This window comes from Pelodiscus sinensis, chromosome 5, assembly GCF_049634645.1.
Source record: "Pelodiscus sinensis isolate JC-2024 chromosome 5, ASM4963464v1, whole genome shotgun sequence".
NCBI classification, from domain to species: domain Eukaryota; kingdom Metazoa; phylum Chordata; order Testudines; family Trionychidae; genus Pelodiscus; species Pelodiscus sinensis.
This window is the reverse complement of record NC_134715.1, coordinates 14,049,578-14,077,482: the sequence shown is the minus strand read 5'-3', so window position 1 is coordinate 14,077,482 and position 27,905 is coordinate 14,049,578. Positions and strand designations below refer to the sequence as shown.

General features: G+C 46.5%; 1 protein-coding gene and 1 long non-coding RNA gene across 16 annotated transcripts in view; one reads left to right on the top strand and one right to left on the bottom strand.

Annotated features, from left to right (window-relative positions):
* PTPN13 (protein tyrosine phosphatase non-receptor type 13) overlaps positions 1 to 27,905 on the bottom strand; it is a 238,698-nt gene that overhangs the window by 19,716 nt on the left and 191,077 nt on the right. For 11 of the 15 annotated variants that reach the window (XM_075929542.1, XM_075929553.1, XM_075929545.1 and 8 more), the window contains 7 exons: positions 27,567 to 27,723; positions 27,077 to 27,214; positions 19,395 to 19,486; positions 16,468 to 16,523; positions 10,673 to 10,773; positions 9,237 to 9,385; positions 5,593 to 5,683 (listed from right to left, as the gene is read on the bottom strand). In XM_075929542.1, coding sequence (XP_075785657.1) covers positions 5,593 to 5,683; positions 9,237 to 9,385; positions 10,673 to 10,773; positions 16,468 to 16,523; positions 19,395 to 19,486; positions 27,077 to 27,214; positions 27,567 to 27,723 — 784 coding nt within the window. The remainder of the gene's footprint in view (positions 1 to 5,592; positions 5,684 to 9,236; positions 9,386 to 10,672; positions 10,774 to 16,467; positions 16,524 to 19,394; positions 19,487 to 27,076; positions 27,215 to 27,566; positions 27,724 to 27,905) is intronic. The other 4 variants (XM_075929544.1, XM_075929556.1, XM_075929547.1 and 1 more) reach the window with 3 other exon arrangements.
* LOC142829532 (uncharacterized) overlaps positions 5,795 to 27,905 on the top strand; it is a 31,166-nt gene continuing 9,055 nt past the window's right edge. The window contains exon 1 of the long non-coding RNA XR_012904019.1: positions 5,795 to 6,007. This is a non-coding gene — a long non-coding RNA (uncharacterized LOC142829532). The remainder of the gene's footprint in view (positions 6,008 to 27,905) is intronic.

The window sequence follows — 27,905 nt, the reverse complement described above, 5'->3', positions numbered from 1 at the left end:
TCGAATTAGTTAATTCGAACTAAGCTAGTTCGAACTAACGCATCTAGAACTAAAAACTAGTTCGAACTAGCGTTTTGCTAGTTCGAACTAGTAAGTCCACATTGAGTGGACTCTGAACAGGGCTTAAGGATGGCCGGAAGCAGTGCCGGCAGGGCATAAAAGGAGGACTTAGAGCATGGAGATACTGTGTCAGGCTAGCCGAGGGCTGCGCTTAAAGGGTCCCGACCCCCACCCCGGACACACAGTTCTAAGGGGTGCCCCGCTTGCAAAGAAGTTCTGGCTTGGAGTGCCCTGAGTGCCCACACTGGGCACATCACACCACTCGGCCATCAGCCCGGCTGCACTTGCCGCAGGCTGCCATCTGGGGAGAGGGAGTAATTGGGGGGCTGCAGGAGAGCTTCCACCCCCAGAAGCCCGCAGAGCCAGCCCAGTCCTCCCCATCGGGGGCTCGTACCCCATTCCTCCCTCACTTCCTTCCACTTACCCTTCCCTAGCCCCCCTTCTTATTGATGTACAAAATAAAGATAATGTTTCTTCCAACATTGACTCTGTCTTTATTGAAAAAAACTGGGGGAGACTGGGAAAAGGAGGTGGGAGAGGGGAAGAGAAAGGCTGGGAGAGGGGAGGGCAACTAACATGATCAGGGGTTGGGAACAGGTCCCAGATGAAGAGAGGCTACAGAGACTGGGACTGTTCAGCTTAGAAAAGAGGAGATGGAGGGGGGACAGGATAGAGGTCTCTAAAAGCAGGGGTTGGGTGGAGAGGGTGCATTCAGAAAAGTTCTTCCTGAGTTCCCATAAAGAAGGACTAGAGGACACCAAAGGAAAGGAATGGGTAGCAGGCTTGAAACTAGTAAGAGAAAGTTGTTCTTCCTGACAAAGCAAATAGTTAACCTGTGGAACTCCTTGCTGCAGGAGGCTGTGAAGGCTAGAACTAGAACAGAGTTGAAAGGGAAGTGAGATAAAGTGATGGAGGTTGGGTCCATGGAGTCCTATTAGCCAGAGGGTAGGAGTGGTGTCCCTGCCCAAAGTTTGTGGAAGGCTGGAGAGGGATGGCACGAGACAAATGGCTTGGTCATTGTCTTCGGTCCATCCCCTCCAGGGTCCCTAGGGTTGGCCGCTGTTGGCAGACAGGCTACTGGGCTAGATGGACCTTTGGTCTGACCCAGGACGGCCATTGTAAGCTCAGGGCTCAGTGTCGGGGGTCTCAGTGGACCCCCTTGATTTTCATGCACACCTGGTCCTGGGTGGCCAGGCTGGCAGCTCTCCTGCCCTAGACGGCCACTTTCCTGTGCCTAGTGCAGAGATCGTGGACGAGGTCCACGATGTCCGCACTAGCCCAGGAAGGTGCCCGCCTCTTGCGGTCCAGGGCAAGCTCCCGGGAGCCGCCAACCTGGTCCCGGCAAGAGGGGGTGGGCTGGGGGGCATCGGGTGGGTGGCTCTGTGCCGTGCCAGGTGCAGGGTCTGCTAGCTGGGTGCTGGCAGGCTTGCACCTGGCACGGGCACCGTAGCCAGCCCGTGCCCCTTTAAGGGGTCCGGGGCAGGGAGGGGGGCATAGAGTTTTCCTGGTGTTGGCCAGAGTGGCCACCAGGGAAACCTGGGGAGGGCTAGCCTCCCACTAGTTCGAACTAAAGGGCTACACAGCCCTTAGTTCGAACTAGCTAGTTCGAACTAGGCGTTAGTCCTCGTAAAATGAGGTTTACCTAGTTCGAACTAAGTGCTCCGCTAGTTCGATTCAAATTCGAACTAGCGGAGCGCTAGTGTAGCACCTATTAAAGTTAGTTCGAACTAACGTCCGTTAGTTCGAACTAACTTTGTAGTGTAGACATACCCTAGGTCATTTTCTGCTGAACTGTTGTTTAGCCAGTCAGTCCCCAGCCTGTAACAATGCTTGGGATTCTTCTGCCCTAAGTGCAGACTCTGTGCTTGTCCTTGTTAAAGCTCATCAGATTTCTTTTCACCCAATCCTCCAATTTGTCTAGGGACTATGGGCCCTTTCCTGCCCTCCAGCATATCTACCTCTCAACCTATCTTAGTGTCATCTGCAAACTTGCTGATTGTGTAATCCATCCCCCCATCCAGATCATTAATGAAGATGTTGAACAAAACCACCCCCAGGACTGACCTCTGGGGCACTCTGCTTGATATTGGCTGCTAACTAGACATTGAGCCACTGATCACTACCTGTTGAGCCCTGTGACAGGTGCACATACCCTGCACTATGTCAGGAGGGGTACAAACTAGGGATGTTAAATATTGGTTAATTGAATAGTCGAGTAACCTCATGACATTTTAACGGCTAGTGGACTGTTCTATAGTCTCTGGGGATGGGACTGGCAGCCACTGTATCAGAGGCAGCAGTGCAAGGTGCCAGGCAGGAGCTGGTCTGCGAAGGGAGCCAGTTTAAAAACCAGCTCCCCTCATACACTGTTGCCCAGTGCTGCTGCCTCTGATAATGAGGCAGCAGCATGGAGTGGCAGCAGCCCCTATTTATAGGGGGGTCTGAGCTCCTGGACCTGGTGCAAGCTGGGCTGCCTGCCTGCTTCGCTCCTAATACACTTTAAATGCAGAGTGGCGGCAAGGGTAAAAAATTTACTGTGGAGGAGTGAGGGGGGAATGCATGTAATCTATAGCATTAACCTATAAGCTTTTGCTTATTGGTTAATTGGTTAATCGACTACAGCATTATATCCCTAGTAAAAACCCTGTGTGCGGAGGAAGTCCCACCTCTTCTCCCAGACTGAGGATGCTCCAAGTGCTGGGGCAGTATAAAAGGCCAGAGAGAAGCTCAGTCTGGACTGTCCAGTGAAGAGGAAGAACCTCTGGCCAGAACTCTGGGGCTACAACAGCCTGTGTTCCAGACAGAGGGAATGGAAGAGCCAGAAGGAGGCTGCTACTCAGCCGCAGCGAAGCCCCAGGGAGAAGCTATGGCCGAGGAGCTGGGAGATCTAGCAGCTTCTTGGGATGTAGCTGAACTGGTAGGAAGTGACCTAGGGAAGGTGCAGGAGTAGCCTCTCCCGCCCAGGTACTCTTGGTGTGTTTCGGCCGGATTCCCTGCCGAGAGAGAGTGGTAGATCGAGCTGCTGCTCACAAGGCCCGGGGTTGGGACCCGGTGGAGCAGGGTGGGCCCGAATCCCCCTAGTGAGGCACTAACCCCAATCACATAGACTCTGGCTACTAAGATGCACTGCCCTGAACCAAGGGTGACTCATAGGGTATGTCTAGACTACACCTCTCTGTCAACAGAGAGATGGAGATTAGGCACATGGAAGTGGCTAATGAAGCAGGGATTTAAATATCCTGCAAATATCCTTCATTAGCATAAACATGGCTGCCACTTTTTTTCTAAACGGAGTTTTTTTGAAAAAAACAGCAATCTAGACGTGGATCTGTCAAAAATAAACCCTTTTTCAACAGATCCTGTAAACCTCATTTTTTGACGAATACAGGCTCTGTTGAAAAAGGCTTTATTTTTGAAAGATCCGCGTCTAGACTGCCGTTTCCCCCCCCCAAAAAAACGTGGCGGCCATGTTTATGCTAATGAAGGGTGGGATATTTAAATCTCTGCTTCATTAGCAATTTTGATGTGCTTAATTTGTATCCCTCTGTCGACAGAGGGATGCAGTCTAGACGTAGCCATAGACTCCGGCTACTAGGTCACACTGACCCGAGCCAAGGATGACTCGCTCACTCTGGCCATTGAGCCGTACTGCCCTGAGGCCAGGGTGTTACTGACTCTGGATGGTAGCCCAGACTTCCCAGTGACCTGGGATATCAACTCACTTGTTGTGCTGCCCCAAGACCAAGGAAATTGACAGACTAAAGAGACAGCCGATAACCCCACATCCGATCAGGTGGCGTCCTCACCCAGGAATACATTTGCCTTTTTCCAATCATCTGGGTCCTCCCCTGACTGCCACATGTTTTCAACAAAACTAGCTCCTCCCATTGCTACGGCTATGATCTAGCGCAGCTAAGTCTCCTGTGCTGGGAAACATACCTCCAGCATTAAGTGTAGACATACTCATTGGCTGTGTCTACACTGCACCCCTTTTCCGGAAAAGGGATGCAGATTAGACGCATCGGAATAGCAAAATCCGCGGGGGATTTAAATATCCCCTGCGGTATTTGCATTTACATGGCTGCCACTTTTTTCCGGCTTGGGGATAAGCCAGAGAAAAGCGCCAGTCTAGATGTGATTCTCCGGAAAATAAGCCCTTTTCTGGAGGATCTCTTATTCCTACTTCAAAAGTAGGAATAAGAGATCCTCCGGAAAAGGGCTTATTTTCCGGAGAATCACGTCTAGACTGGCGCTTTTCTCCAGCTTATCACCAAGCTGGAAAAAAGCGGCAGCCATATTAATGCAAATACCGCAGGGGATATTTAAATCCCCCGCGGATTTTGCTATTCCAAAGTGTCTAATCTGCATCCCTTTTCCGGAAAAGGGGTGCAGTGTAGACACAGCCATAGTGTCTTATCCAAGACTGCAGAGCAACTCTGTGAGAACATAAATTAAAAAGCAAGACCTTCTGGCTCTCTTTTCTAGACTCAGACTTCATTAGAGTGAGATGGACACTGTATTAATGTTATTATTGGATACTGTATTAATATTATTTTGTTATTTGAGATTTATAGTGGTGTAACCAAGAGCATGTTCTGTCCTCCTATATTTATTTCTGTTTTGTAGGACAAACAGGATCTGCTGCATAAACAGAATTACTGCTTTAAATGAGAGGGAGGAAAAGGATGGGTGTGATAAAACAACAAGTAGGTGGACCAAAGATGAAAGTAACATTTCTTACAGGTACTGTTATATCACAGTCCCCTTTTGGGTGGGTCAGGGCAGTGAGTTGAGAGGTGAGAGGTTCAGGGCATGGTGTACAAGATGCAGGAGTCAAGGCAGGGGGTTGTGGGATATGGGGACTCAGGGCATGGGATTGGGGTTATGTGGGGGAGCTCAGGGATGGGAGTGCAGCCACCATGCTACCCGGCCACTGGATCCCTGGGGTGGTGGGGATTATGCTGCCCAGCTGCCTGATCACTGGGGCTGGAGCCTGGGTGCGTTGTGGTCATGCAGCCCAGGGTGCCAGCAGCATCTAGAGTCCTGACCCCAGCCGGCGAGTCTGCACTGGGGCACACTGGCTTACTTTCACCTTTGAGGTGGACTCATATAATGATTTTTATCCACAGATCTCAAAGTACCTTAAAAGGGTAGGTAAGCAGCATTCTCTCTGTTATATACTAGGACAATGGGTTCAAAGAGGTTTAATGATTTGTCCAGTTGCACAGTAACAGAAGAAGTGGGAATAGATTTCCCAGTCTGATTTAAAATCCACCAGACTACCCTGTCTTTCTGGTTAAATCACTGGAGAAATAACATTTATAGGTTAGTGAAATTCTCTCCTGGCTGCTTAAAGAGACAGGTAAGTAATTAGCCTCCAAATCTGTTTGGCTAATAGAATTACAAAACCTTAATATGTTTTCATTAAAACTTTTAAAGTATTCCCTTGCAATGCTGAAAATCCTGGCACAACAGCCTGGTGCTTCTATAACCCTAACCCTAAGTTTATTATCAAGATTACTTAGAACTTACAGGGAAGTATATTTTTATATCTGTTTTTCCTCCTGTTCTCTTTAGTTTGTCCAACCAAACAGCGGTCCAATGGCTTTAAGTCTTGAAGGTTCTATAAACAGATAAGTCATGTTAATATTTGCTGGGATAAACCAAATGCCATCAAATTTTAACTAAGTGACTAACAGTACGTATTAGAGACATATAGTGTACATAACAGAGACGCGGTATAGAATAGATGCATAGGCATGCGCACGGGGTGTGCCGGGTGTGCCCAGGCACACTCTAATGTTTCAAAGGGCCGCCCTGGTGCGCTGGGGAATGGACGCTGCACAGGGTTTGCCACACATGCATGGTTAAAACCAACGGGTCTTAGGACCCCACGGAAACAGGTGGCAGGGAACAGAATCATTACCCCGCCTCCCCAGCAAGCGAGGTAAGTTTAAACCCTGGGCGGGAAGGCGGGGATGTGTGCCCACTCCCGGGAAGGGGATGGAAGCAGCGCGGCTGGGCTCAGGGCGGGGGGGGGGGTCAGGGGCGGGAGCAGTGCAGCTGGGCTCGGAGGAGGGGGATTGGGAGCAGTGCGGCTGGGCTCGGGGCGGGGGGGGGGGGGCAGCGCGGCTGACCTGGCCTGGGGTCTGGAGCAACATGGTTGGCCTGGCCTGGCCCAGCCCGGGGGGGGGGGGGGGGGAGGAGAGAGTTGGGGGCAGCGCGGCTGGGTCGGAGCAATGAGGCTGGCCTCGGGAGGGGGGGCAGCGTGGCTGCTCCGGGAAGGGTGGGAGTCAGGGGCAGCGCGGCTGGCCCCCGCCCCCCCCAGAGCTGCTTCCCATCCCCTCTTCCTCCCAGCCCCCCTCTTCCTCCCTGCTAACCCCGCGTTCCTCAACCCCCCGCCAGCTCTGCTTCCTGCACCTCCTTCCTCCCGGCCCCCCCTTCCTCCCAGCCAGTCCTGCAGCCCCTGACCCCCCGCCAGCTCTGCTTCCAGCCCCCCCTTCTTCCTAGCCAGCCCCCCCAACCCCCACTAGAGGCTCCCAGTGTCGATTGCGCCCCACCTTCCAGTCATTCCCCCCGCCACCGCCAGGCTTCAGTCTGGCGCCCAGCTGGAAAACCAGAAAATACCAGACATAGCATGTGTCCGGTATTTTCTGGATTTTTTTTTTTTTTTTTTTTTTAACCAGAGGACCCAAAAACCAGATACCTAGGAACCCTATGAGTCGGACCCGGTGCAGGCACCAAGTGATGGGGACTGCCGGAACTTTGGGAACCAGAGACTGCGGGGTGGGGGTTTGTGGCCCAAAAGGGGGCTGAGAAACCTAAGGGACAGAGTAGGGGAAGCGCCAGAAGGATGACAGTCAGGGCGACCCTAAAACTGTGTTACAGACCAGCTGGCGGCTGCTGCAGGAGGAGGGAAAAATAGGGGGAAGGGGTCAGAGAGGAAGGGGCTTGTGCTGAGGGGAGGGGGGCAGGTCAGGAGATGAAAGGGGAGGGCACCAAGGGACAGAGTGGAGGAGAGAGACAAATGCCAGGGGGCCAAGTGAAGACAATGAGGAAAAGGGCATGAGGGGAAGTGTCAGTGAGAGGGGGGACAGGATAATGCTAGGAGAGGAGAGGGGAAGGGCTTTGGTGGGCTAGAGAGGAGAAGGGGAGGTGCTGGGAGAAGGCTTGACAGAAGGGGTGGGCATAAGGAAGGCGGGGATGGAGCAAGGCATGTGTAAGAGCACATGTGAATGAGGGGAATGGGAGCAGAGGGTGGTGAGGGGGTGCACATCAGGGAAAAAGAGGGAAAAGGGGGCAGGGGCAATGAGGAAAGGGGGAGGCACCAGGAGGGTGCAGGGCTAAGGGAAAGTGCAGGTGTCAGGGGATTTTGGGGGTGAAGCAGAAGGGCAGACACCTGCAGGGGAAGGGACCAGCACCAGAGGAGAGAGGCAGGACAAGTGTGTAGAGGGAGGTGTTAGGAGAGGGGATGAGGAGGGGCAGTTCACATGATCAGAGTGGGGCTACTGGAGGAGTGGGCACAGGGGGGAGAGAAGGGCTGGTGGAGGGGGGCAGGTCTCAGGAAGGCTGAGGTCAGTGGGAAGGGCAGGAGTCAGGACAGCAGAGGTGGGTGAGGGTGGGGGCAGCAGGCACCAGGGGAGCAGATGGAGCAAGGGGAGGAGATAGGGCAGCAGAGGGAAAGGGTAGAGGTTTATAAGATACTTATTAATAAGTTGGGTGCCACAGTGGCACATCCAAACAAGCCACAAACTCAGTACTGGTGCACAACACAAAATGTATTGTACTCATGAGAAGAAACTCTTAGAGGGGACACTTCCCCCCCAGCCTCTCCACCCCCCGAGTTAATGTCACACACACCAGGTTAAAGGAATTGCAGGATAGTTGCATGGGGAGGGGGTTGGTGAGGGCCAAACTAATCCCTATTGGTAAGAGGATGGTGGGAAAAGTTCTTGGGGGTGCGTGTGTCACATAACACCTTTTATTTCTGGTCATGTGTCCATATTGCCCCAAAAGTATTACCCCCAGAAGCATGGCTAATGGGGTTCGGGGGTGTGGCTAATGGGGGTCAAAGTGTACATTTTTAAAAAATTATTTGGGTGCACACCCTAATGAAATGTGCTGCACATGCCTATGAATAGATGCATAGATTTCATGGTCAAAGGGACCATTGTGATCATCTAGTTTGACCTCCTGTCTAATACAGGTCATAGAACTGCTCCAAAATAAATCTTGTTGGAGCTAGAGAATAGCTTCCTCTTTTTTTAATATCCAGTCTTGACTTTAAAATTGCCAGATAATGGAGAATCTACTGTGACCCTTGGTAAATCGTTCTAATGGCTAATTAACCACACCCTAAAAATGTCCACCTCATTTCTAGTATGAAAGTGTTTAGCTTCAACTTCCTGCTACTGGATCTTGTTATACCTTTCTCTGCTAGAACCTGTAATCAAACATTTGTCCCCAAGACATATAGTTATAATTCACAATATTACATGGGAGAAAGCAGGCAGCTTTGGAAAAAAAACACCAAGGAATTTCCTGTCATTACTTTGTAATGTTCTCTCATAAGTTTTAACATTGTTTTCATTGTGCCCGCTGGATTTTGCAGAGGTCATTACATTTTCCATGTCTTTGAGCTTAAATGGCAGATTTTAAAAAATATAATGTATTAATTATTAATATTAATTTATTTGAAGAGATGAGTAAGCCTCAATCACATTTCTAGAGCTAAAGCCAATATAGCTCAGTCTAGTTAATATAGTTAAATTGGAATAGAGAGGAAGGGAAGTAGTCTTTCCACCCTTTTGCTTTGGTGCAAGGCCATGCAGAATCAAGCTCTCTGTTTCTACCTGCTTCACACAGTGAAGAATATTTCTATTGCATGATTCACATATATATATATAGAGAGATACCTATCTCATAGAGCTGGAAGGGACCTTGAGAAGTCATTGAGTCCAGTCCCCTGCCCTTACAGCAGGGCCAAGCACCATCCCCAACAGATTTGCCCCAGACCTTACAGCAGGGCCAAGCACCATCCCTGACAGACTTGCCCCAGGCCCCTCTCAAGAATTGAACTCACAACCCTGGGTTTAGCAGGCCAATGCTCAAACCACTGAGCTTTCCCTCCCACCATCCCTTTTAAAAAGGACTCAAAATAGCCTGTGTTTGTTTACCTCAATCTCTTGGGAAGGAACTCCTTGTTCCAATAGTCCACGTAACATTCGGATGACTGACTTCAATTTGGCTCCAGTGTATTTGCCTGAAGGAAGCACTCTGACAATTGGGAGTGCAGAGAGCTCTTCATTTGTCACTAACGGGCAAACTAGCAGCAGAAGAAGATTGATTTAGATGTACATTAAAACAGCTAAAAGAAAGGATAGCAAATATCATGCTCTATAGTGCAGTGCTCTAAAATGAGACATTTCCCAGGGACCACCACATCCAGTTTTCAGGTTGTCAGTTATTCATATGTAGATCCGTAATAGATCCATGATATATAAACAATTATTTCAGAATTATCCCTTTACTGGTAATGCTTTCTATCTTTTATCACTATTTCCCCAGAACTGTATACAGATCCATTCATGATTAATTTATATACAATAAAATGTCAACATTTGAGAAACCATGAACAGAGGATTCTTATCTTTAATTTCCTTACAGTCTATACACATATAACAAGTGCATTTTAGCATAAATTCTAGACACCTTGTAATTCACAAAATCAGTGACCATACACAAATATGAAAGCAGAACTCTGCACCTAATCCAGAGTCTTTATATTGAAAAGTGAAAGTTCTTCCCTTGAAGTTTTGTGTTTAAAACTTCAGCTTCAAACGAGTTTTAATGATAAAAGCATAAGATACATTATAGTAACATTAAGTTTTTCAAAAAGTTGTGTTTTCCAAAGGCAGATGTCCTTCATTAGTCTTTCAAATACCATGTGATTCATTAATAATCTAAGTTTTCTTGGAATGAGAATGAAAAATAAGTTGTGACTACCGAATCATTCAAAAAAGATTACTAGAATAGTTTTATGTTCAAGCTTATTGTTCCTACGTTAAAAAGCACTCTGAAGCAGATAAGACACAAGTCTGAATATGACTCGTGAATATGAATTCAGGTAATTTGATATTCCTGAACAGTCACAATGCTAAAGACAGACACCAAATTCTGCCATCCTTTTAGTCTGGGATTAGGTCTATTGACTTCAGTAAAGATGGAAAAACTAGGCCCAAAGTAATGAGGAAAATGCTGTGCACTTAGACTGTGGAGTCAGAAATCAGTAGATCCTATAGGATCTCAGTCCAATTTCTGCATACACCCACTGTAGCTTTTGTAATATAGATATTACGGACCAGAACTGGCTGTGCGTAATCCCTTGCTCAGATGAATCAGTGACACTACTCCCTTACATGAAAAAGAGTTTGCAAGCATGAATTATTATGTTAAACTCCTATGAACTCTTGAACACCCTGATCTCCTATAATTGCTCTTATCAGAACTGGGCTATTAAAAATATTCAGTACATGTTCAAATACATTTCTGACATGGTATGTTTACTATAATCCTCATTGTCCATTGATTGTTTATTTGTTAAAGTCCTTGCCTTTAGCTAGATGTTCCTGATTTATTGATTCTATTGGGAGTTCATCACTTCCCCATGTAATTTCATCTTCATCTGCTTGTCCCACAAGAAGTTGTTGAGATCTGGAAAAACAAAGAACGAACAGGGTTCTCATTTCCTATTAGAACAACATTCTGCAATTTTAAATATGAATATTTCTGTCACTAAAAACTCTACAACATATGAGATTATTCTGAAAATTACAGAATTCTTCAATATAGATTGTATTTATAAAGAAAATAAATATTTCATGTATTCAATAGATTCTATCAAAACAAGAGGTTTAACAGGATGATGATAGCTACTAATGTAATACAGGAGGCTCCTGATTTGTGACCGCCCGAGTTCTGACCCCCCCGCACTTACAACCATTTTTGTAAATGCCGAAGGGGCTGAAAACCCTCGATTTATCTCCTCAGCCTGTATTTACGATGGCGCATGGCACCTACTGTAAATAAGGGTTTGAGTTATGATGCTCCCGACTTGCGATGCTTCTCCAGGAACCACTCGTGTCGCAAGTCGGGGGCCTCCTGTACACAGAGATGATGAATTACCTACTACATATTTTAGAGAGTTTGTCTGTCTGATCAAGAATTCCTCCTGAACGGTAAGTGCTAGGACAGGGGTGGGCAATAATTTTGATGGGGGGGGGGGGGCCCACTCCAAGATTTTGGTAAGTGGTCAAGGGCTGCCCTTTTCTATGGAGGGGCTGGGACAGATGTTGAGTGCAGAAGGGAGCTTGGGGTAGAGGACTGGGGTGCATGAGAGGGTGTGGGGTCTGAAAGGGAGTTTGGGTGAAGGAGAGGGTTGTGACCTGGGACAGGGGTGGAAGGTCTGGGGAGAAGTTGTGACCTGGGGCAGGGGTGAGGAGGAGGGTGCAGAGAGTTTGATTGTGATCTAGGGCAGGAGATTGCGGAGCAGGGTTTAGGAGGAGAATTCTGTCCTGGAGCAGGAGGCATAGGAGAGGGTGCAGAGTCTGATAGGACGTTGGGAGAGGAGCTGGGATGTCAGAAGCAGGCTGTGACTGGGAGACACTTACCAAAGCAGCTCCTGGCCAGCAGCATTCTCAGGCAGGCTTCCCTGCCAGCATCCCCAGACCGCTGGCTGGCTGTGCATGTGTGTCTCTGTGCTGTGTGGAAGAGGAGGGAGGGAAAGGCTTCATATGCTACCTCCACCCCCAGCAAAATCTTTCAGCTTCTATTTGGCCAGAAATCAGCTAATGGGGGCTGAGGAATTGTGCGGCACTGCCCCCGTTCTCAGCAAAATCTCTCGGCTCCCATTGTCCAGTTTCTAGCCAATAGGAATGGAGAGATTTGGCTGGGAATGGGGGCAGCATTCTGAAGTCTCTCCATCCCTCCCTCTTCCCAGCAGTGCAGATAGCCACAAAGAGCAGCCCGCCACTTTGATCCATGCTGCTCCCTGCAGAAAGGGTGGGCGGGGGCCAGATCAAAAGGCTTGGTGGGCTGGATCCACTCTTGGGCTAGGACTACCAAATTTGGTATATAGCTTCCTTTTATCATAACTTAAAGAAACATAAGGGCTTGATTATGCAAGGAAAATGGGATGCACCTGGAATGGGATTGCTTCTCATAGAACCAAATAGAGAAGAGACATAAACACCAAATCAAGTTCTGTCCTCAAAACTGACATAACTGAGTGAATGCTGAAAGAAATTGAACCAAGATGAGCCAGAAAAATAGAATGGACCTGAAATATGTTTGTTTCTCAATCAACCTTAAAGAAAAGGGATAAAACAGAGAAATTTGGAGTGGTGCTCTGTTTTGGCACAGCTAAATCAATGCTTCAGGTTTGAAAACTAGAAAACAATCCTGTTGGAAACCAAATTGACTATCCCCCTTTTTTCTTAAAACATAATGAATGATAAGAGTTTATACAGATGAAGAAAAAAATTGATGAAATTCCCATTTAAAAAATTTACTAAAAAAATTAGACAAATTTTAACAAATCTTTTTTTAAGAAATCAGAAATAAAAATTAAATTAACAAAAATAACATTGTATTTTTGAAAAACACAATCATTTCAATAAAGCATGTACATTTTCCTTTTATTTAAATACTAATAGAGTTAAGGACTCAAGCAATGCTGGGTACATCTGCTAGTATAACATAAAATACAAACACAGGTGACCTCATGGACGGTCAGTGCAGTTGGGGCTGGGGGATACAGGCTCCCAGCCTCACTTCCTCTGCTGAGACCCCACCTCCACCACAGGGAGGAGAAGAGCACCAGGGAGGGAGGAGGTTGCATGGCTCCAGCCTTCCCGGCCCATGGAGCACTGGGGAAGGAGGAGACCGCACACCTCTGCCTCTCCTGTCCCTGAGCACCTGGGAGGGAGGAGATCACATGGCTCCAGCCTCCCCAGCCTCCAAGCAGCAGAGAGGGGGGAGATCATGTGGCTCCAGCCTCCCTGGCCCCTGGAGCACCAGGGAGGGAGGAGGCTGCGCAGCCCAAGCCTCCCCAGCCCCGGAGTACCGTGGTTGGGGGAAGGTGCTGGAGGCAGCAACACTCTAGTCCCAGAATGTCTACAGCAGGCCTTCTGGGGGTGGAGTGTGGGCAGGGCCAGGCTGGTGGTTTGGGAAGTTATTCGTTTTTAGCCTTATTGAAGTAAATTTAAATGACTTATTATTTATTACGCATATATTGCACACAAAAAGCTACTTCAAAGAGCACAAAAGTTACGTCAAGCACCCAAATCTTCTTACTATGCATTTTAGAAATGTGCGTCTGTCTGTGAGTCCATTTGTTCAAGAACTCCTTCTAAACAGTAAGAGCTAGGACCACCAGGTTTGATATGCACCTTCCTCTTTTCATAACTTAAAGCAAGGGCAAGGTTTAGTTGTGTCAGGATAATGGGATTTGCATTGAGGGTTTTTTAGTGGGAGGGAGTTTTATGCAGAATGGCCACAGGGTGGCAGCAAGGAACCAGAGATGAGGACTGGGACAGCTATAATCCCATTGGGCCACCAGGGGGCAGGGTGGAAGAAGGAACAGCTATCTACTGTATCAGGGGTGGGGAACCTTTCTCCTTCTAAGTTGGGGGCCACTGACCCATAGAAATACCACTCAGGGACCACATAGAAGTGAGAAGCAAAACAAAACCAACAACAAACCACACGTCCCCCCAAAACACCTCATTGAAGCGGCCCCCAACTGAGAAGGAGAAAGATGCTCTCCACACTCCCCTCACACACCAGAGTCTTGGGGGGGGGGGGGGTGTACAGGCTAGTAGATTTTGTGTGCTTCAGCTCTGCAGTGGGACAGTGTGGGTGAGGGGGGGAGCTGGAGCATCAACACGGGCTCCCCAATGCTGGCAGAGTGCCCTGAGCCTTGGGGGCTGGATCCAGGCAAACAGGGGGCTGTATCTGGCTCCTGGGTCTTAGGTTTCCCACCCCCTGTACTACATATTTCAGAGAATTTGTTTGTGTGTCTAGCTGCCCCCTAGCCAGGGAACATGCACGCCTCCCAGGCTGTGCCCACTGGAGGTGCCCTGGTCATGGACAGGCATTTCTCACATGGCCCAAAGCTGCTGAAGTAGTCCTCTCTTCCTGGTACAGCTTGCATGCTGAACCCCTCATTCCCTGCCCCACCCCAGACTGATGGTTTAAATGAAGAAAAACAAAATTTATTTGAGTTAAAGACCTGAGCAATGCTGGGTAAATCTAATATTGAGAAATGCCAAAATTAAGTTTGTCCATACAATTATAAATGCATATGTGCGTGTGCAGGTTACACATATAATTATGATACATACAGACATATTGTACACCCAGTCACACACAACAATGACTTCCTAGTGTAACCTGTGTCTTTGCAAAAATAAACTAATTATGAATTTATTTGAGAAAAATAGGTATTAAGCAGTTAAGTTTTCTGAAGTTTTGCTCATAGCAACACAGCGTAGATGCCTTTCTTTATATTTTACTTTCTTACGCTTGAATTATGACTAAGGTGCTATCATTTAAAGCTAGCAGGAGAAAAATGGGGGTGGAACCTTTTCTGATAGATTAATGTATACATGCCTGCAAGGGGCTCAGATATCATGACGATTCTTGTGGCACAAGAAACTAAATAGTTAAAACTTTCCCCCACAAAATCTCCATTGTGCAGATTCCTCACATTATCAGACCAGGACACTTAAGAACATAAGAACGGCTGTACTGGGTCAGACCAAAGGTCCATCTAGCCCAATATCCTGTGTGCCAACAGTGGCCAATGCCAGATGCCCCAGAGGGACTGAACAGAACATTAATCACCAAGGCTGTGTCTAGACTGGCCAGTTTTTCAGGAAAATCAGCAGCTTTTCCGGAAAAACTTGCCAGCTGTCTACACTGGCCGCTTGAATTTCCGCAAAAGCACTGACGATCTCAAGTAAGATTGTCAGTGTTCTTGCGGAAATACTATGCTGCTCCCGTTTGGGCAAAAGTCCTTTTGCGCAAAACTTTTGCACAAAAGGACCAGTGTAGACAGCCCAGATTTGTTTTCGCAAAAAAGCCCCGATCGCGAAAGTGGCGATCGGGGCTTTTTTGTGGAAAAGTGCGTCTAGATTGGCACAGATGCTTTTCCGCAAAAAGTGCTTTTGCGGAAAAGCGTCCTGCCAATCTAGACGCTCTGTTCCGAAAATGCTTTTAACGGAAAACTTTTCCGTTAAAAGCATTTCCAGAAAATCGTGTCAGTCTAGACGTAGCCCAAGTGATCATCCATCTCCTGTCATCCATTTCCAGACACTGACAACCAGAGGCTAAGGGATACCCTTCTTACCCATCTTGGCTAATAGTCATTAATGGATCCAACCTCCATAAATGTTTTTAGTTCCTTTTTTAACTCTATTAAAGTCCTGGTCTTCACAACATCCTCTGGCAAGGAGTTCCACAGGTTGACTGCGCAGTGCATGAAGAACAATTTCCTTTTTTTTAAACCTGCTACCTATTAATTTCATTTGGTGACCCCATGTTCTTATGTTTTTGTAACAAGTAACTTTTCCTTATTCACTTTTCCCATACCAATCATGATTTTATAGACCTCTATCATATCCCCCCCTTAGTCTCCTCTTTTCTAAGATGAAAAATCCCAGTCTTTGTAATCTCTCTTTATATGGGACCCATTCCAAACCCCTAATCATTTTTCTTGCCCTTTTCTGAACCTTTTCCAACGCCAATATATCTTTTTTGAGATGGGGCGACCACATCTGTACACAATCCAGTTTTTCAGGGACCACTATAAGCCTGTATGTCTCAACTCTACTGATGCTGCTAATGAAGGTGTCATCTGCTGCCAGTTTTGAGTGTGGATAGGAGCACATTCCCAGAAGGAAATGTCTGTTTATTTAGTCAATTAAATCACTGTCTGAAATAAATAATTCTCAAACACTACTGTCCTGGGCAGGATTCAAACTGATGAAAAGTTGTCCTTTGGTAACAGCAGATTTTGGGAAAAGAAAGGAGCAAAGGCAACAGGGAATCTATGTAAGTTAGCATAGGAATAATACTTTTTCACCCTAATGATATTCTAGTAGTTGTGTAGCAAAACAGAGTCCTTCAGCATATTTGTACTAGTCAGAAATCACAACTGGTGTTCTTGAATACCACCACTTGACATCAGAGTCTATAGCTCTATATAATATCATGACTTTGCAGGTAACATGAACCATCCTATATCAACATGTATATGGGGTTTGTGGTTTGTTTGTAATTCCTCTTCTCTCACTTGGCATGGTTGTAAAAATTATGTTACTTTTAAATTCCACTTAAAAATCTCACCTTTCAGACACTACTTTGTCTTCACAATGTTCTTCACAGCCATTTATTTGTGTCGGCTGGTAAAGGAAACATTTCAAAGTATATTGAGTTATGGTGGAAGGTCATTACAAGAAGCAGACTTTTATATTATAAATAAAAACAAATAATACAAGCAGTCATGTAGTACTTTAAAGACTAATAAGATAGTTTATTAGGTGATGAGCTTTCATGGGGCAGACCCACTTCTTCAGCTCATACTCTGAAAGTGAATTGGCATGACCATTATATAACAGAGGGATACAATGAGAAACGTAAAAAAATACAAACTGACAAATTGGCTACATAAAACAAAAGGCGGGAGGGGGAGAGTGACAAGGAAGGAGGAAATTGCATACTGTAAGAGTCAATTAAGTGGCTAATCTGGGGTCACTACGAATATGAAAAGGTGGGGAGGCTGTCTTTGTAACCTATAAGATAATTATCATATCGATTAAGGCCCATTCGCAATGTGTGGAATTTTAGCATAAATAAAAGTTCTGAAGTCTCCCTCTGTAATCTGGTGTTAAAGTCTCTTTGTTGTAAGATGCATGTTGTCAGGTCTTTAAGTGAATGGCCAATTTGATTGAAATGCTGGCAACAGATTTGTGTGTGTGGAGATTTCTGATGTCTGATCTGGGAGCATTGATTCTTTGGCGAAGCGACTGACCAGTTTGTCCAATATACATCGCAGATGGCCATTGCTAGCACATGATGGCCATTAAAACCAGGATTGGTTTTAATGTGGCATGCCCTATGGTTGTTAGTGAGAATCTTCTGGAGATTAGGTGATTGTCTATAGGAGAGTACAGATCTGTCACCCAGAGCCTCTCGAAGTGTAGCATCACGTGGCATCATGTCACCCAGAGTCTCAGGAAGGTTCTCACTAACAACCACAGGGCATACCACATAAAATCAACCCTGGAACTTTCCCTTGTAACAAACCCCGTTGCCAGCTTTGTCTACATATTTACTCTGGAGACATCAGCACTGGACCTAACCATGTCAGTTATAAGATCAAGGGCTCATATTCCTGTATGTCCAGCAATGTGATATATGCCACCATGTGCCAGCAATGCCCCTCTGTGATGTATATTGGACAAACTGGTCAGTCGCTTCTCCAAAGAATCAATGCTCACAGATCAGACATCAGAAATCTCCATACACACAAACCTGTCAGCCAGCTTTCATTCAAACTGGCTATTCCCTTAAAGACCTGACAACATGTGTCTTACAACAAAGAGACTTTAACATCAGATTACAGAGGGGTTGTGTCTAGACTGGCAAGTTTTTCGAACTTGCCAGCTGTCTACACTGGCCGCTTGAATTTCCAGAAAAGCACTGACGATCTCATGTAAGATCGTCAGTGATTTTCCAGAAATACTATGCTGCTCCCGTTTGGACAAAAGTCTTTTTCCGAAAGACTTTTGCGTAAAAGGGCCAGTGTAAACAGCACAGTAGTGTTTTCCGCAAAAAAGCCCCGATCGCAAAAATGGTGATTGGGGCTTTTTTGCAGAAAACCGCGTCTAGATTGGCCACGGACGTTTTTCCTCAAAAAGTGCTTTTGCGGAAAAGCATCCTGCCAATCTAGACGTGCTTTTACGAAAATGCTTTTAACGGAAAACTTTTCCGTTAAAAGCATTTTCGGAAAATCATGCCAGTGTAGATGTAGCTAGGGAGACTTCAGAACTTTTATTTATGCTAAAATTAGATTAGAATGGGTCTTAATCGAGATGATAATTATCTTACACGTTACAAAGACAGCTTCCCCACCTTTTCATATTCGTAGTGACCCCAGATTAGCCACTTACAGTATGCAATTTGTAATTGACTCTTACAGTATGCAATTTCCTCCTTCCTTGTCACTTTCCCCCTCGCCCCCACCTTTTGTTTTATGTAGCCGATTTGTAAGTTTGTATTTTTTTTACTTTTTTTCATTGTATCCCTCTGTTATATAATGGTCATGCCAATTCACTTTCAGAATATGAGCTGAAGAAGTGGGTCTGCCCCACGAAAGCTCATCACCTAATAAACTACCTTGTTAATCTTTAAAGTGCTACATAACTGCTTTTTTTGTTTTACCAAGATTAGACTAACACGGCTACCTCTTTGTGACAAAACAATGTTAACAAGTACATTTAGTATTTATGCAAGGTGCCAACACTGATTATTTCAATTCTTCCAGGAAATCCATCCAACCACAAAACTCCCAAACACTCAACATCTGCTTGGGGGAATGCTGAGCAGTTGGAGAGGTGAAATCCCAGCCTAGAGCCAAGGAGCAGGACTACTATACTTTTAGACCCCTTACAAGATGCTACAGACCAAGGGTACAGGTGTTTGAATAACAGTTGTCATAACTGGGCAGGAAGTACAAACACTGGATAGGGGATTCTATTAACTGGATTCATTTGCTACAGAGTCTGGCTATCTATTGACTAATATAACATAGGACAATATGGGAAGTACAGATTGAAGGTGGAATAGGAATTTGTTCACGAACGTTAGTTTATCTGAGCAGAAAGATGAAGGAGAGGGAGCTTCACATGTGTAGTCTATCGATACTTGGCAAAATATCTGAAATACTCTGATTTTTTTCTAGCCCACTTTGAACTGAGGGAGCTTTCTGGCTAGAATTTATGAAATAGCAAAGAATTGATATATTTTATTAGCATTAACACTTCTAAAAACGGTTGGCTTTCATTGTTTTCTTGTTCTCTTGTGCAGCTGATTTATCACAGATTGCTCTCTGTGTATAAACACCGGAGGCCAATAAAATGGAAGTGACATTACATTTAAAACGTTGATGAAACAACTTCCAGAAACTCAATGTGATTGAGGGAATCAGAAGTCAAAGTAAATAGTCTAGTAAAACAGTAAATAAAGGCACTGTCAGCACCTCTTCATTTTACCTCTGGAAAGTCTTCAGGCAAAGATGACCCATCACAGTCTGTGTCTTCAGCTTTTTCTTCTGCCAGCTTTCCATTGGTCTCTAAAGAATCTGCTGTAGAAATACATTAGAGGAAAGAGCTACTCAGAAGTAATGTTATAGGTAGGTTAAAAAAAGCCTCATATTTTCATTCAAATATATTAAGACTATTTGTGCCTGCAGCTAAAATCTCCTCCCCCTCCCCGCACCGAAAAAATGATTCGACGCATGAGGCCTCAGCCATACATTCATTCTGAACAACTCTTTACTGTCAATGAAGACCATAGAACAAAAAGTAGATTAGGGGCCTGATTCTCATTTACACTAAGGTCCTTTATACCACTTTGGCAATATAAAGGGGTTAAAAGTGAGTATAAATGACACTGCACCAAGTTTAAATTCCCTTTACACTGACAGAGGGGTGTAAAGTCGCCTTCACATAAATATTAATAAGACCATCCTACTTCATCATTCTTAGCACAGAATCAAAATCAGGGGTTGTTTAAATTTAGTTTAACTACATGGTTATTTGTAACAGTATTGAGCTGATGTATATACTGTAAAAGAATAGCAAGTTGTTATCCTAGCAGCATGAATCTAATTCAACTCAGAGTCTATCTATATCTGGATTTTATTTACTCTATATTCATGAGTCATTAAAAATTGTACAGGATGAAATGTGACCTACTTCAGCTATGTCATTGTTGCTACATCTCCCAGGGTGTGTCTAGACTACAGGGTTTTTTTAGAAAAAACTATACCCGTGTCTAGAATACTGCTGCATTCTGTCGACGGTAAATCGACAGAATGCAGCGGTTTTGTCGACAGCAGTAAACCTTGTTTTACAAGGAAGATTGGCTTTTTCGACAGAGATCTGTCGAAAAAAGGTGTGTGTGGATGCAGGGAGCCAACTCTGTCAGAAAAAAAAGGCCTCCAGGAAGAAGCCCTGGTGGACAGTCTAACCTTTACATGTAGAGAACCTCTGTGGTTCCTGGCCGCAGCCTCTTAAAGGCACAGGCACCCAGACAGGCCTTGATGTCCAGCAGCTAGCTAGAGCACCCGTGCCAGCCATGTCCCAGCTTCAAGGCCCCCTGGCTCTTCTCGGGACAGAGAGGACCACCCACCCAGGGGCACCAGCCTGGTCAGGGCCAGAAATAAAAAACCTGCTGGAGCTCTGGTCCCAGGAACAAATGCTGCAGGCCCTGCAGACACGCCGCAGGAATGTGGACATCTGTGAGCGCCTGGCCCACGGACTGGCCCCCAAAGTGCATCACCCCTGCACCATGGCACAAGTGAGGGCCAAAGCCAAAGAGCTGCGGCAGGGATATGCCAAGGCCCAGGACCAGAGCTCCCGCTCCGAGGCAGCCCCAGAGAGCTGCCCTACTACCAGGAGTTGGAGCAGATCCTGGATGGTGGGGAAGCCCAGACTCCACTGTGTGTGGTGGAGTCCGGGTTACCCCACCACATCATGGACCGACCCAAGGGAGAAAGATGAGGCAGGAGAGATGGGAGAGCTGTACCAGGAGGAGGAGGCAGCAGGGACCCTCTCTCAGGAGCCGATCCTCCAGACCCCAGAGGCCTCCCAGGCATCCATGGACATCAGGTGAGTGCTTTGAGGGGTCACCACACAGGGGCTGGTTGGCAGTGTGGGGGGCCATCTGGTCCCATTGCCGCTGTGGGGCTCCTGTGAGGCTTTCAGGCAGTGTCATGTGTAACACTCCTGAGTCTCCTGTCCGAAGGAGAGCCCCTGACAGCCATGGCATGCCCTCAGGGACAACAGGGGTGCACACAGACATTGACTGTCTTCTCTTTTCCTCCACAGCCAGACCCTCTACCCAACAGGGGAGCACCACGCCCGCCCCACCACCATCCCAGACCCGTGGCACCCGCAGGCACTGAAGGTCTACTGAGGGACCACGTAGTGGCCCTGCAGGACCGGAACAGGCCCCTCCAGCAGATGACGGAGGCAGAGACAGAGTGGTGCACCAGGCTGATGGATAAGCTGGCCCAGCAGCGCACTGACATCTGTGTCACAATGTGGGAGGTCCTCAGCTTGCCTGCCACTGTCCCGGGCACCGTTCCTCCTGCACACCAGGCCCCTGCACCCCCTGCTCCTCCAGCACCCCTTTCCCCCCCAGCCCCTCCTGCTCGTCTAGTCCTCCTTCCCCCCCAGCCACAGACCCAACAGTTGCCCCGCACCCAGGCCAGGACTGGCTCTTGCTTCACCTGATCCCAAGGACGGTGGCAGGACCCTGCGATCAGGGAAGCAGGAGCCTACTTGAGCCCCCCTCCTCCCTCCAGGTTTTCAGTCCCCTACCACCCCAGTTAAAGGACATTTCAGTTATGTAACAAAATCTTTATTTTTGACTGACAGATTTACTTTGTTTATAAACAGTTGAACAATGAGAAGAGAAAGGTGTTTTATACACAGTTTGCACCTGTTCTGTACTGTGTTTCTAATAAAAAAAAATTCTGTTTACAAAAAACAGGTCTGTGTCTTCTTAATGGGAAGAGGTGAGGGTTGTGGAGGGAAAGGTAGGGGTGGGCCAGGCCTAACCCCCCATGGGGGAGGCCCTGGGGAAAGTCAGTGGGCTCCTTCTGAGAATCTCTCCCTGAGGGCCTCTCAGATTTGGACACCAGCCTGGTGAGCCTGGTGGATGGCAGAACATTGTTCAACTGTCCTCGCCATCAGCACCTGTCCCCCACCCTGGCAGGAAGGCCTCCCCTTTCCTCTCCACCAGATTATGGGGGTGCAACATGCGGTCACCACCTCCGGTATGTTGCGTTCGCCCATCTCTAGGCGTGTGAGGAGGCAATGGAACCTCCCTTTCAGCCGTCCGAAGGCGCATTCCACCTGGATGCGGGCCTGGCCAAGATGCATGTTGAAAAGCTCCTTGCTCACATCCAGGTGGCTGGAGTAGGGCTTCACGAGCCACGGCATCAGGGGGTAGGCCGCGCTGGCCACTATGCACACTGGCATCTGCACGTCCCCGAGTGCGAGGTGTCGCTGGGGGAAAAATGTTCCTGCCTGCAACCTGCGGTACAGATGGGAGTTCCGGAATATGCGGGCGTCACGTCCCTGCCCTGACCACCCAACACAAATGTCCATAAAGTGTCCCCGGTGGTCAACGAAGGGGTTGCAGCACCATGGAATAGTAGCCCTTCCTGTTTATAAACTGGGCTGCTCGATGGGGCGGTGCGTGGATTGCGATGTGTGTCCCATGGAGGGCTCCTCCGCAGTTCAGGAATCCAAGGGCGGCAAACCCGGTGATGCTGTTGTCCAGGTCTCCAAGACAGACGAGCCTCTTCAGCAGCTCCACATTGATGGTCCTCACCACCTGCAGCACGAGACAAATAGACACACAGAAACCAGGGAGTTCGACAGGTTACCTAAGCGCTTGGGGGGGGACCCTTCCCCCCTTCTACTCCAGCCCTCCCCTTGTCAGGACGCCCCTTTCCCGCGCATCAGTGCAGGGGTGGCTGAGGAGCGGCCTCCAAGTGCCACTCCATCCCCCACTCCCGCTTGCCCTTGCCTGGCAGTCCCCCTTTCTCAATCCCCCCACTCAGCAGGGCCTGTCGCCCAAGAGTGACCTACCTCCATCAAGATGGCCCCGACGGTAGAGCTCCCCACACCAAACCGGTGTCCCACAGAGCGGCAGCTGTCGGGGGTGGCCAGCTTCCACAGGGCGATTGCGACCCACTTCTGCAGGGGGTGGCGGGTTGCAGGTGGGAGTCCTGGTGTTCCAGAGCAGGGGCAAGCCAGGAACACAGCTCCAGGAACATGGCCTTCCACATCCGGAAGTTGCGGAGCCAGTGTTTGTCGTCCCAGAGCTGCATGACGAGCTGGTCCCACCAGTCGGAACTTGTCTCGGCCTCCAAATCTGCCTGTTCCCAAAAAAGTTTGGGGGCAAGGACAGAGCTCCTGCATCCCAGAGGAGGGTCTCCTCGGTGCAGTCTGGGTCCATATGGGACAGGAGATTCATGACAGAGTCATGCAGATGTAGCAGAAGCTGCAGTATGGCAGCGTGGGGCCATCGCCTGCCCAGAGGCTCCATGGCCAAAAACATGATGAAAAGCAGAAAAAAAACCCCTGCAAATAAACTGCTGTGGTGTCCGAGGAAGCAGGGCAACCAGAGCAAGAACTGAAGCAGCTTTGCTTTCCCTCTAGGAGGCAAGCCAGAAGCAGGAGCAGCGCAACGGCTGTCCAGGGGGAATCCCTTTAAGCACACGTCTCTGCAAAGGGCATGGAGCAGCACCTGGAAATAAAGGCTGCCCCCATGCCCTGCCAGAAGCAAGTCTGGGTGCCATCTTTTTTCGACAGAGCGTTTGGCAGTCTGGACACTCTTTTTCAAAAAAGCGGATCTATTTTTCGATCCGCATAATGTAGTCTAGACGCTCTTTTTCGACAGAGGCTTTTTCAAAAGATACTGTCGAAAAAGCCTCTGTTGAAAAAGGCGTGCAGTCTAGATGTAGCCCCAGGTTCAATACACCAGCCATGCTGCTGTACACAGTGGGTTAGATTGAAGCCGGTCTATTTTGGCAATAATGACACCACACAAATTTATACAAGTGGGATTCTGATTGCGTACTGTTAACAGAATGTTAATAGATGAATAAAGGCCAGCAAGTTTAGAAAGGAGAAGAACAAAAAGGGTTAAAATCATTCTAATTAGTTGAGTGGTGTTTCAAACCTGGTGACCACAGTAGCAGTTTGGTTTAATTCACTGCATTATGTGCACGTCCACTGGTTAAAAGACAGGAAACAAAGGGTAGGAATAAATGGTAAATTTACAGAACGGAGAAAGTAACTAGTGGTGTCCCCCAAGGGTCCGTATGGGACTAATCTTATTCAACCTATTTATAAATGATCTGGAGAAAGGGGTAAACAGTGAGGTGGCAAACTTTGCAGATACACTAAACTGCTCAAGATAGTTAAGACCAAAGCAGACTGTGAAGAGCTTCAAAAAGATCTCTCCAAACTAAGGGTATGTCTACACTAGCTTGTTAATTCGAGCCAGGTAGGCAAATCAGGCAACTGGAGTTGCAAATGGAGCCCAGGATTTAAATATCCCGGCCTTTATTTGCATGTTCCCGTCCAGCCACCATTTTTAAATCCCCTTAGTTCCAACGAACTACCCACGGCTACATGCGGCAGTTTAAAGTTAAACCGAACTCAGTCCTTAGTTTGGATTAACTGTTACACCTCATTCCACGAGGAGTAACAGTTAATCCGAATTAAGGACTTTAAACTGCCGCATGTAGCCGCGGGCAGTTCATTTGAACTAAGGGGATTTAAAAATGGCGGCGGGACGGGACCATGCAAATAAAGGCCGGGATATTTAAATCCCGGGCTTCATTTGCAACTCCGGTTGCCTGATTTGCCTACCTAGCTCGAATTAAGATGATCGGGCAACAAAATGGCAAATGAAATTTCATGTTGATAAATGTAAAGTAATGCACATTGGAAAAAATAATCCCAACTCTACATACAATATAATGGGGACTAATTTAGCTACAACTACTCAAGAGTTGTGTGACAGTTCAATGCCCCCTCCCCGCCTTTCTTTATGAAACAGACTTATGGACATAAAAGTACATATGTAATTTGAGCAAATTACTTCATGAAATCTATCAATCTTCATGTCATAATCCGCTGTATCCATTTATCTTATTTTGGTGTATGTATCATGTGTGTAAAATTAGACATATGGAGTATGGAATACTGGATGGGTTTTAAAAGTATGGATGAAGGTCATCAAGGGAGGCCTCAGTGTCTGGGCAATCATATGCAAATAGATTTTTGTCCTTAAATCTTAACACTGGTTGGTAAGGAGGGGCCAGGCGACTCCCCACGCTCTAAGGGAATCTTTAAAAACAATAGAAAAGTAGTAGTCTTTGGCGGGCACACCTAGAAAAGTGAACTAGAGGCCTCAGGGGAAGTGGAGATTTTCCCTGGTTTGAAAGAGCAGCTGGAACAGAAACAGTTTTAGGATGAGTTAATATTAAGTTCATACTGAGGATTTTGTGTTAGAATTAGCTAAGTGTATTCTGTTACTTTTAATTTGTAATCTACTTTGCTCTGCCTGTTCTCACTTATAACCACTTAAAACCTACTGCTTGTACTTAATCACTTTTTCTTACTATCAAGCCCAGTGTAAATAATTATTAGCTGGGGGAGCAATCAGTGTGTACATCCTCCTTTCATTGTTAAAGGGGGCTTACCTAAAAATAATTCATTGGGGGATTTGATCCCATTTGGAGAGTGGTATCCCAGGAAGCTGGGCCCAAAACTGCACTCTTCTTGGATCTGAAGAGGTTCAATGTCTATACTGCTTCTCGGGGAGGAGGGGGGTCAGTGATCTCAGGTTGGTGCCTTGGTTGGGGGAGACCAGCAGAGCTGGCCTAGCAAGACCAAGTGGTCAGAAGCCCCAGAGTGCGGGAAGTTGAGTTGCAGTGGCCGTGTCAACACCCTCCAAGGAATCACCTCCAAGGGTGTATATAAAACTATACTACATCCACATTTTGACTACAGTATACAGATGTGGCCGCCTCATCCCCCCCAAAAAAAACATATTGGCAGTGGAAAAAGTTCAGAAAAGGACAAAAACATGATTTGGGGTATGAAATAGGTCCCATATGAAGAGAGATTAAAAAGACTAGGCCTTTTCAGTTTAGAAAAGAGATTAAAGGGGGGATATGATAGAAGTCTACAAAATCATGACAGGTGAGTTACTAAGTGAATAAGGAACCGTTACTTACTTGTTCCCACAACTAGGGGTCACCAAATGAAATTAATTGATAGCAGGTTTAAAACAAACAAAAGGAAGTTTTTCTTCACACACTGCACAGTCAACTAGTGGAACTCCTTGCCAGAGGATGTTGTGAAGACCAGGACTTTAACCGAGCTCCAAAAAGAATGAAATAAATTCATGGAGGTTGGGTCCGTCAATGGCTATTAGCCAGGATGGGTAGGAAGGGTCTCCCTAGCCTCCATTTATCAGAGTGTTGAAATGGATGACAGGAGAGGAATCATTTGATGATTCCCTGTTCTGCTCACTCCCTCTGGGGCATCTGGCACTGGCCATTGTTGGCAGACAGGATACCGGGCTAGATGGACCTTTGGTCTGACCAGTATGGCCATGCTTCTGTTCTTATGATATCTCACAGGAGCAATTAGCAACCCCTATTCCTATCATCTTGCTCATTTCAGTTGATGGTGACTATTCTGCTTGAAAAACAGAGAGGTATAGAAAAAGGAAGTGTTGATTCTTGCAGCATTAGGGACAAAGGACCTGGCTGAAAATTAAAAGAGCAGATTTGAAAAGAAAAATATTTAATATTTTTCAAAAATTGCAGACATAATTTTGTAATCACCTGTGATGTAATCTGTGTGCATGACTGTACCTCAAACCAAAACACCTTAACATCATCACTACTACCCATGAACAGCTGCAAGTATTAACACATACCCAAACATTATTTAAATTAAGGACCTGATTTACAAAATCTGGACTTCACAAAAAGATCCAATCATTTGACTGCCCCTTTAATCACCTTTCCTGGAAAAATTCATCTTGCAAGTTATTTTCATCCCACCACTTTGTTAGCTAAACAAAAGCCCGTTCAGTGTTCATTTCCTGGGGTTACACTGATGGGTTATGGTACCTGAGAAACAATCACCTGTGCTTCCATTATTATAATTTAAGAGGTTCTGGGCCTCCTCATCTACAACATCCAACAGATATTGAACAACTTCATTGTGGTCATCTGCATCATAATAGTCTTCATCCAATATCTCTGTTTCTAGAAACATAAAACAAACATGGGGGAAAGGAATATAAAAAGATCAATGCATATAAAGGATTATAATGACAAAAAGGCATTCTATCAAACATATATTCTTTAATATAGTAGTAATTATAGTAGTAATTACTGTGACTTTCATTCCCTGTCTATGCAACTGAATTCAGACTCTGATAACTTTACTCCACTCCTTCTTTTCTTGGCAAAAGACTTGTTTAGGAGAGAGTACAGGGCTAGGAATTTAAGATATTCAAGAAGTTAAATTGGTTTTTATGTGGATATCTTTGTTGCTTAATTTCTCTTGTATTCTTCAGCTAAGGAGCATGGTGATGTTCAAATCTCTCCTCCTTACCCGAGTGATCATCGTTCTTGGAAAAATCTTGTATCTGATTTGTAAAACCACTGGAGGACATATTTCTAGAATCAGTGAACTTCATTAGTCCTGTTGCCTGATGAATGCTGCTTACTGCATTTGCATGAGAAACTCCTATCATGTTTTCCTCATGAACCTAGAAAAACAAAAAAGGAGCATGAGTTGGTTGTCTTTTTAAGGGTTTGTTATTTGTTCATCTAATAGCAGCAAACACTAACAAAACAGAGGCTGTGTCTACATTGGCAAAATTTTGCACAAATACTTTTAACGCAAGAGTTTTTGCATTAAAGTATTTGCGCAATAGAGAGTCTACACTGG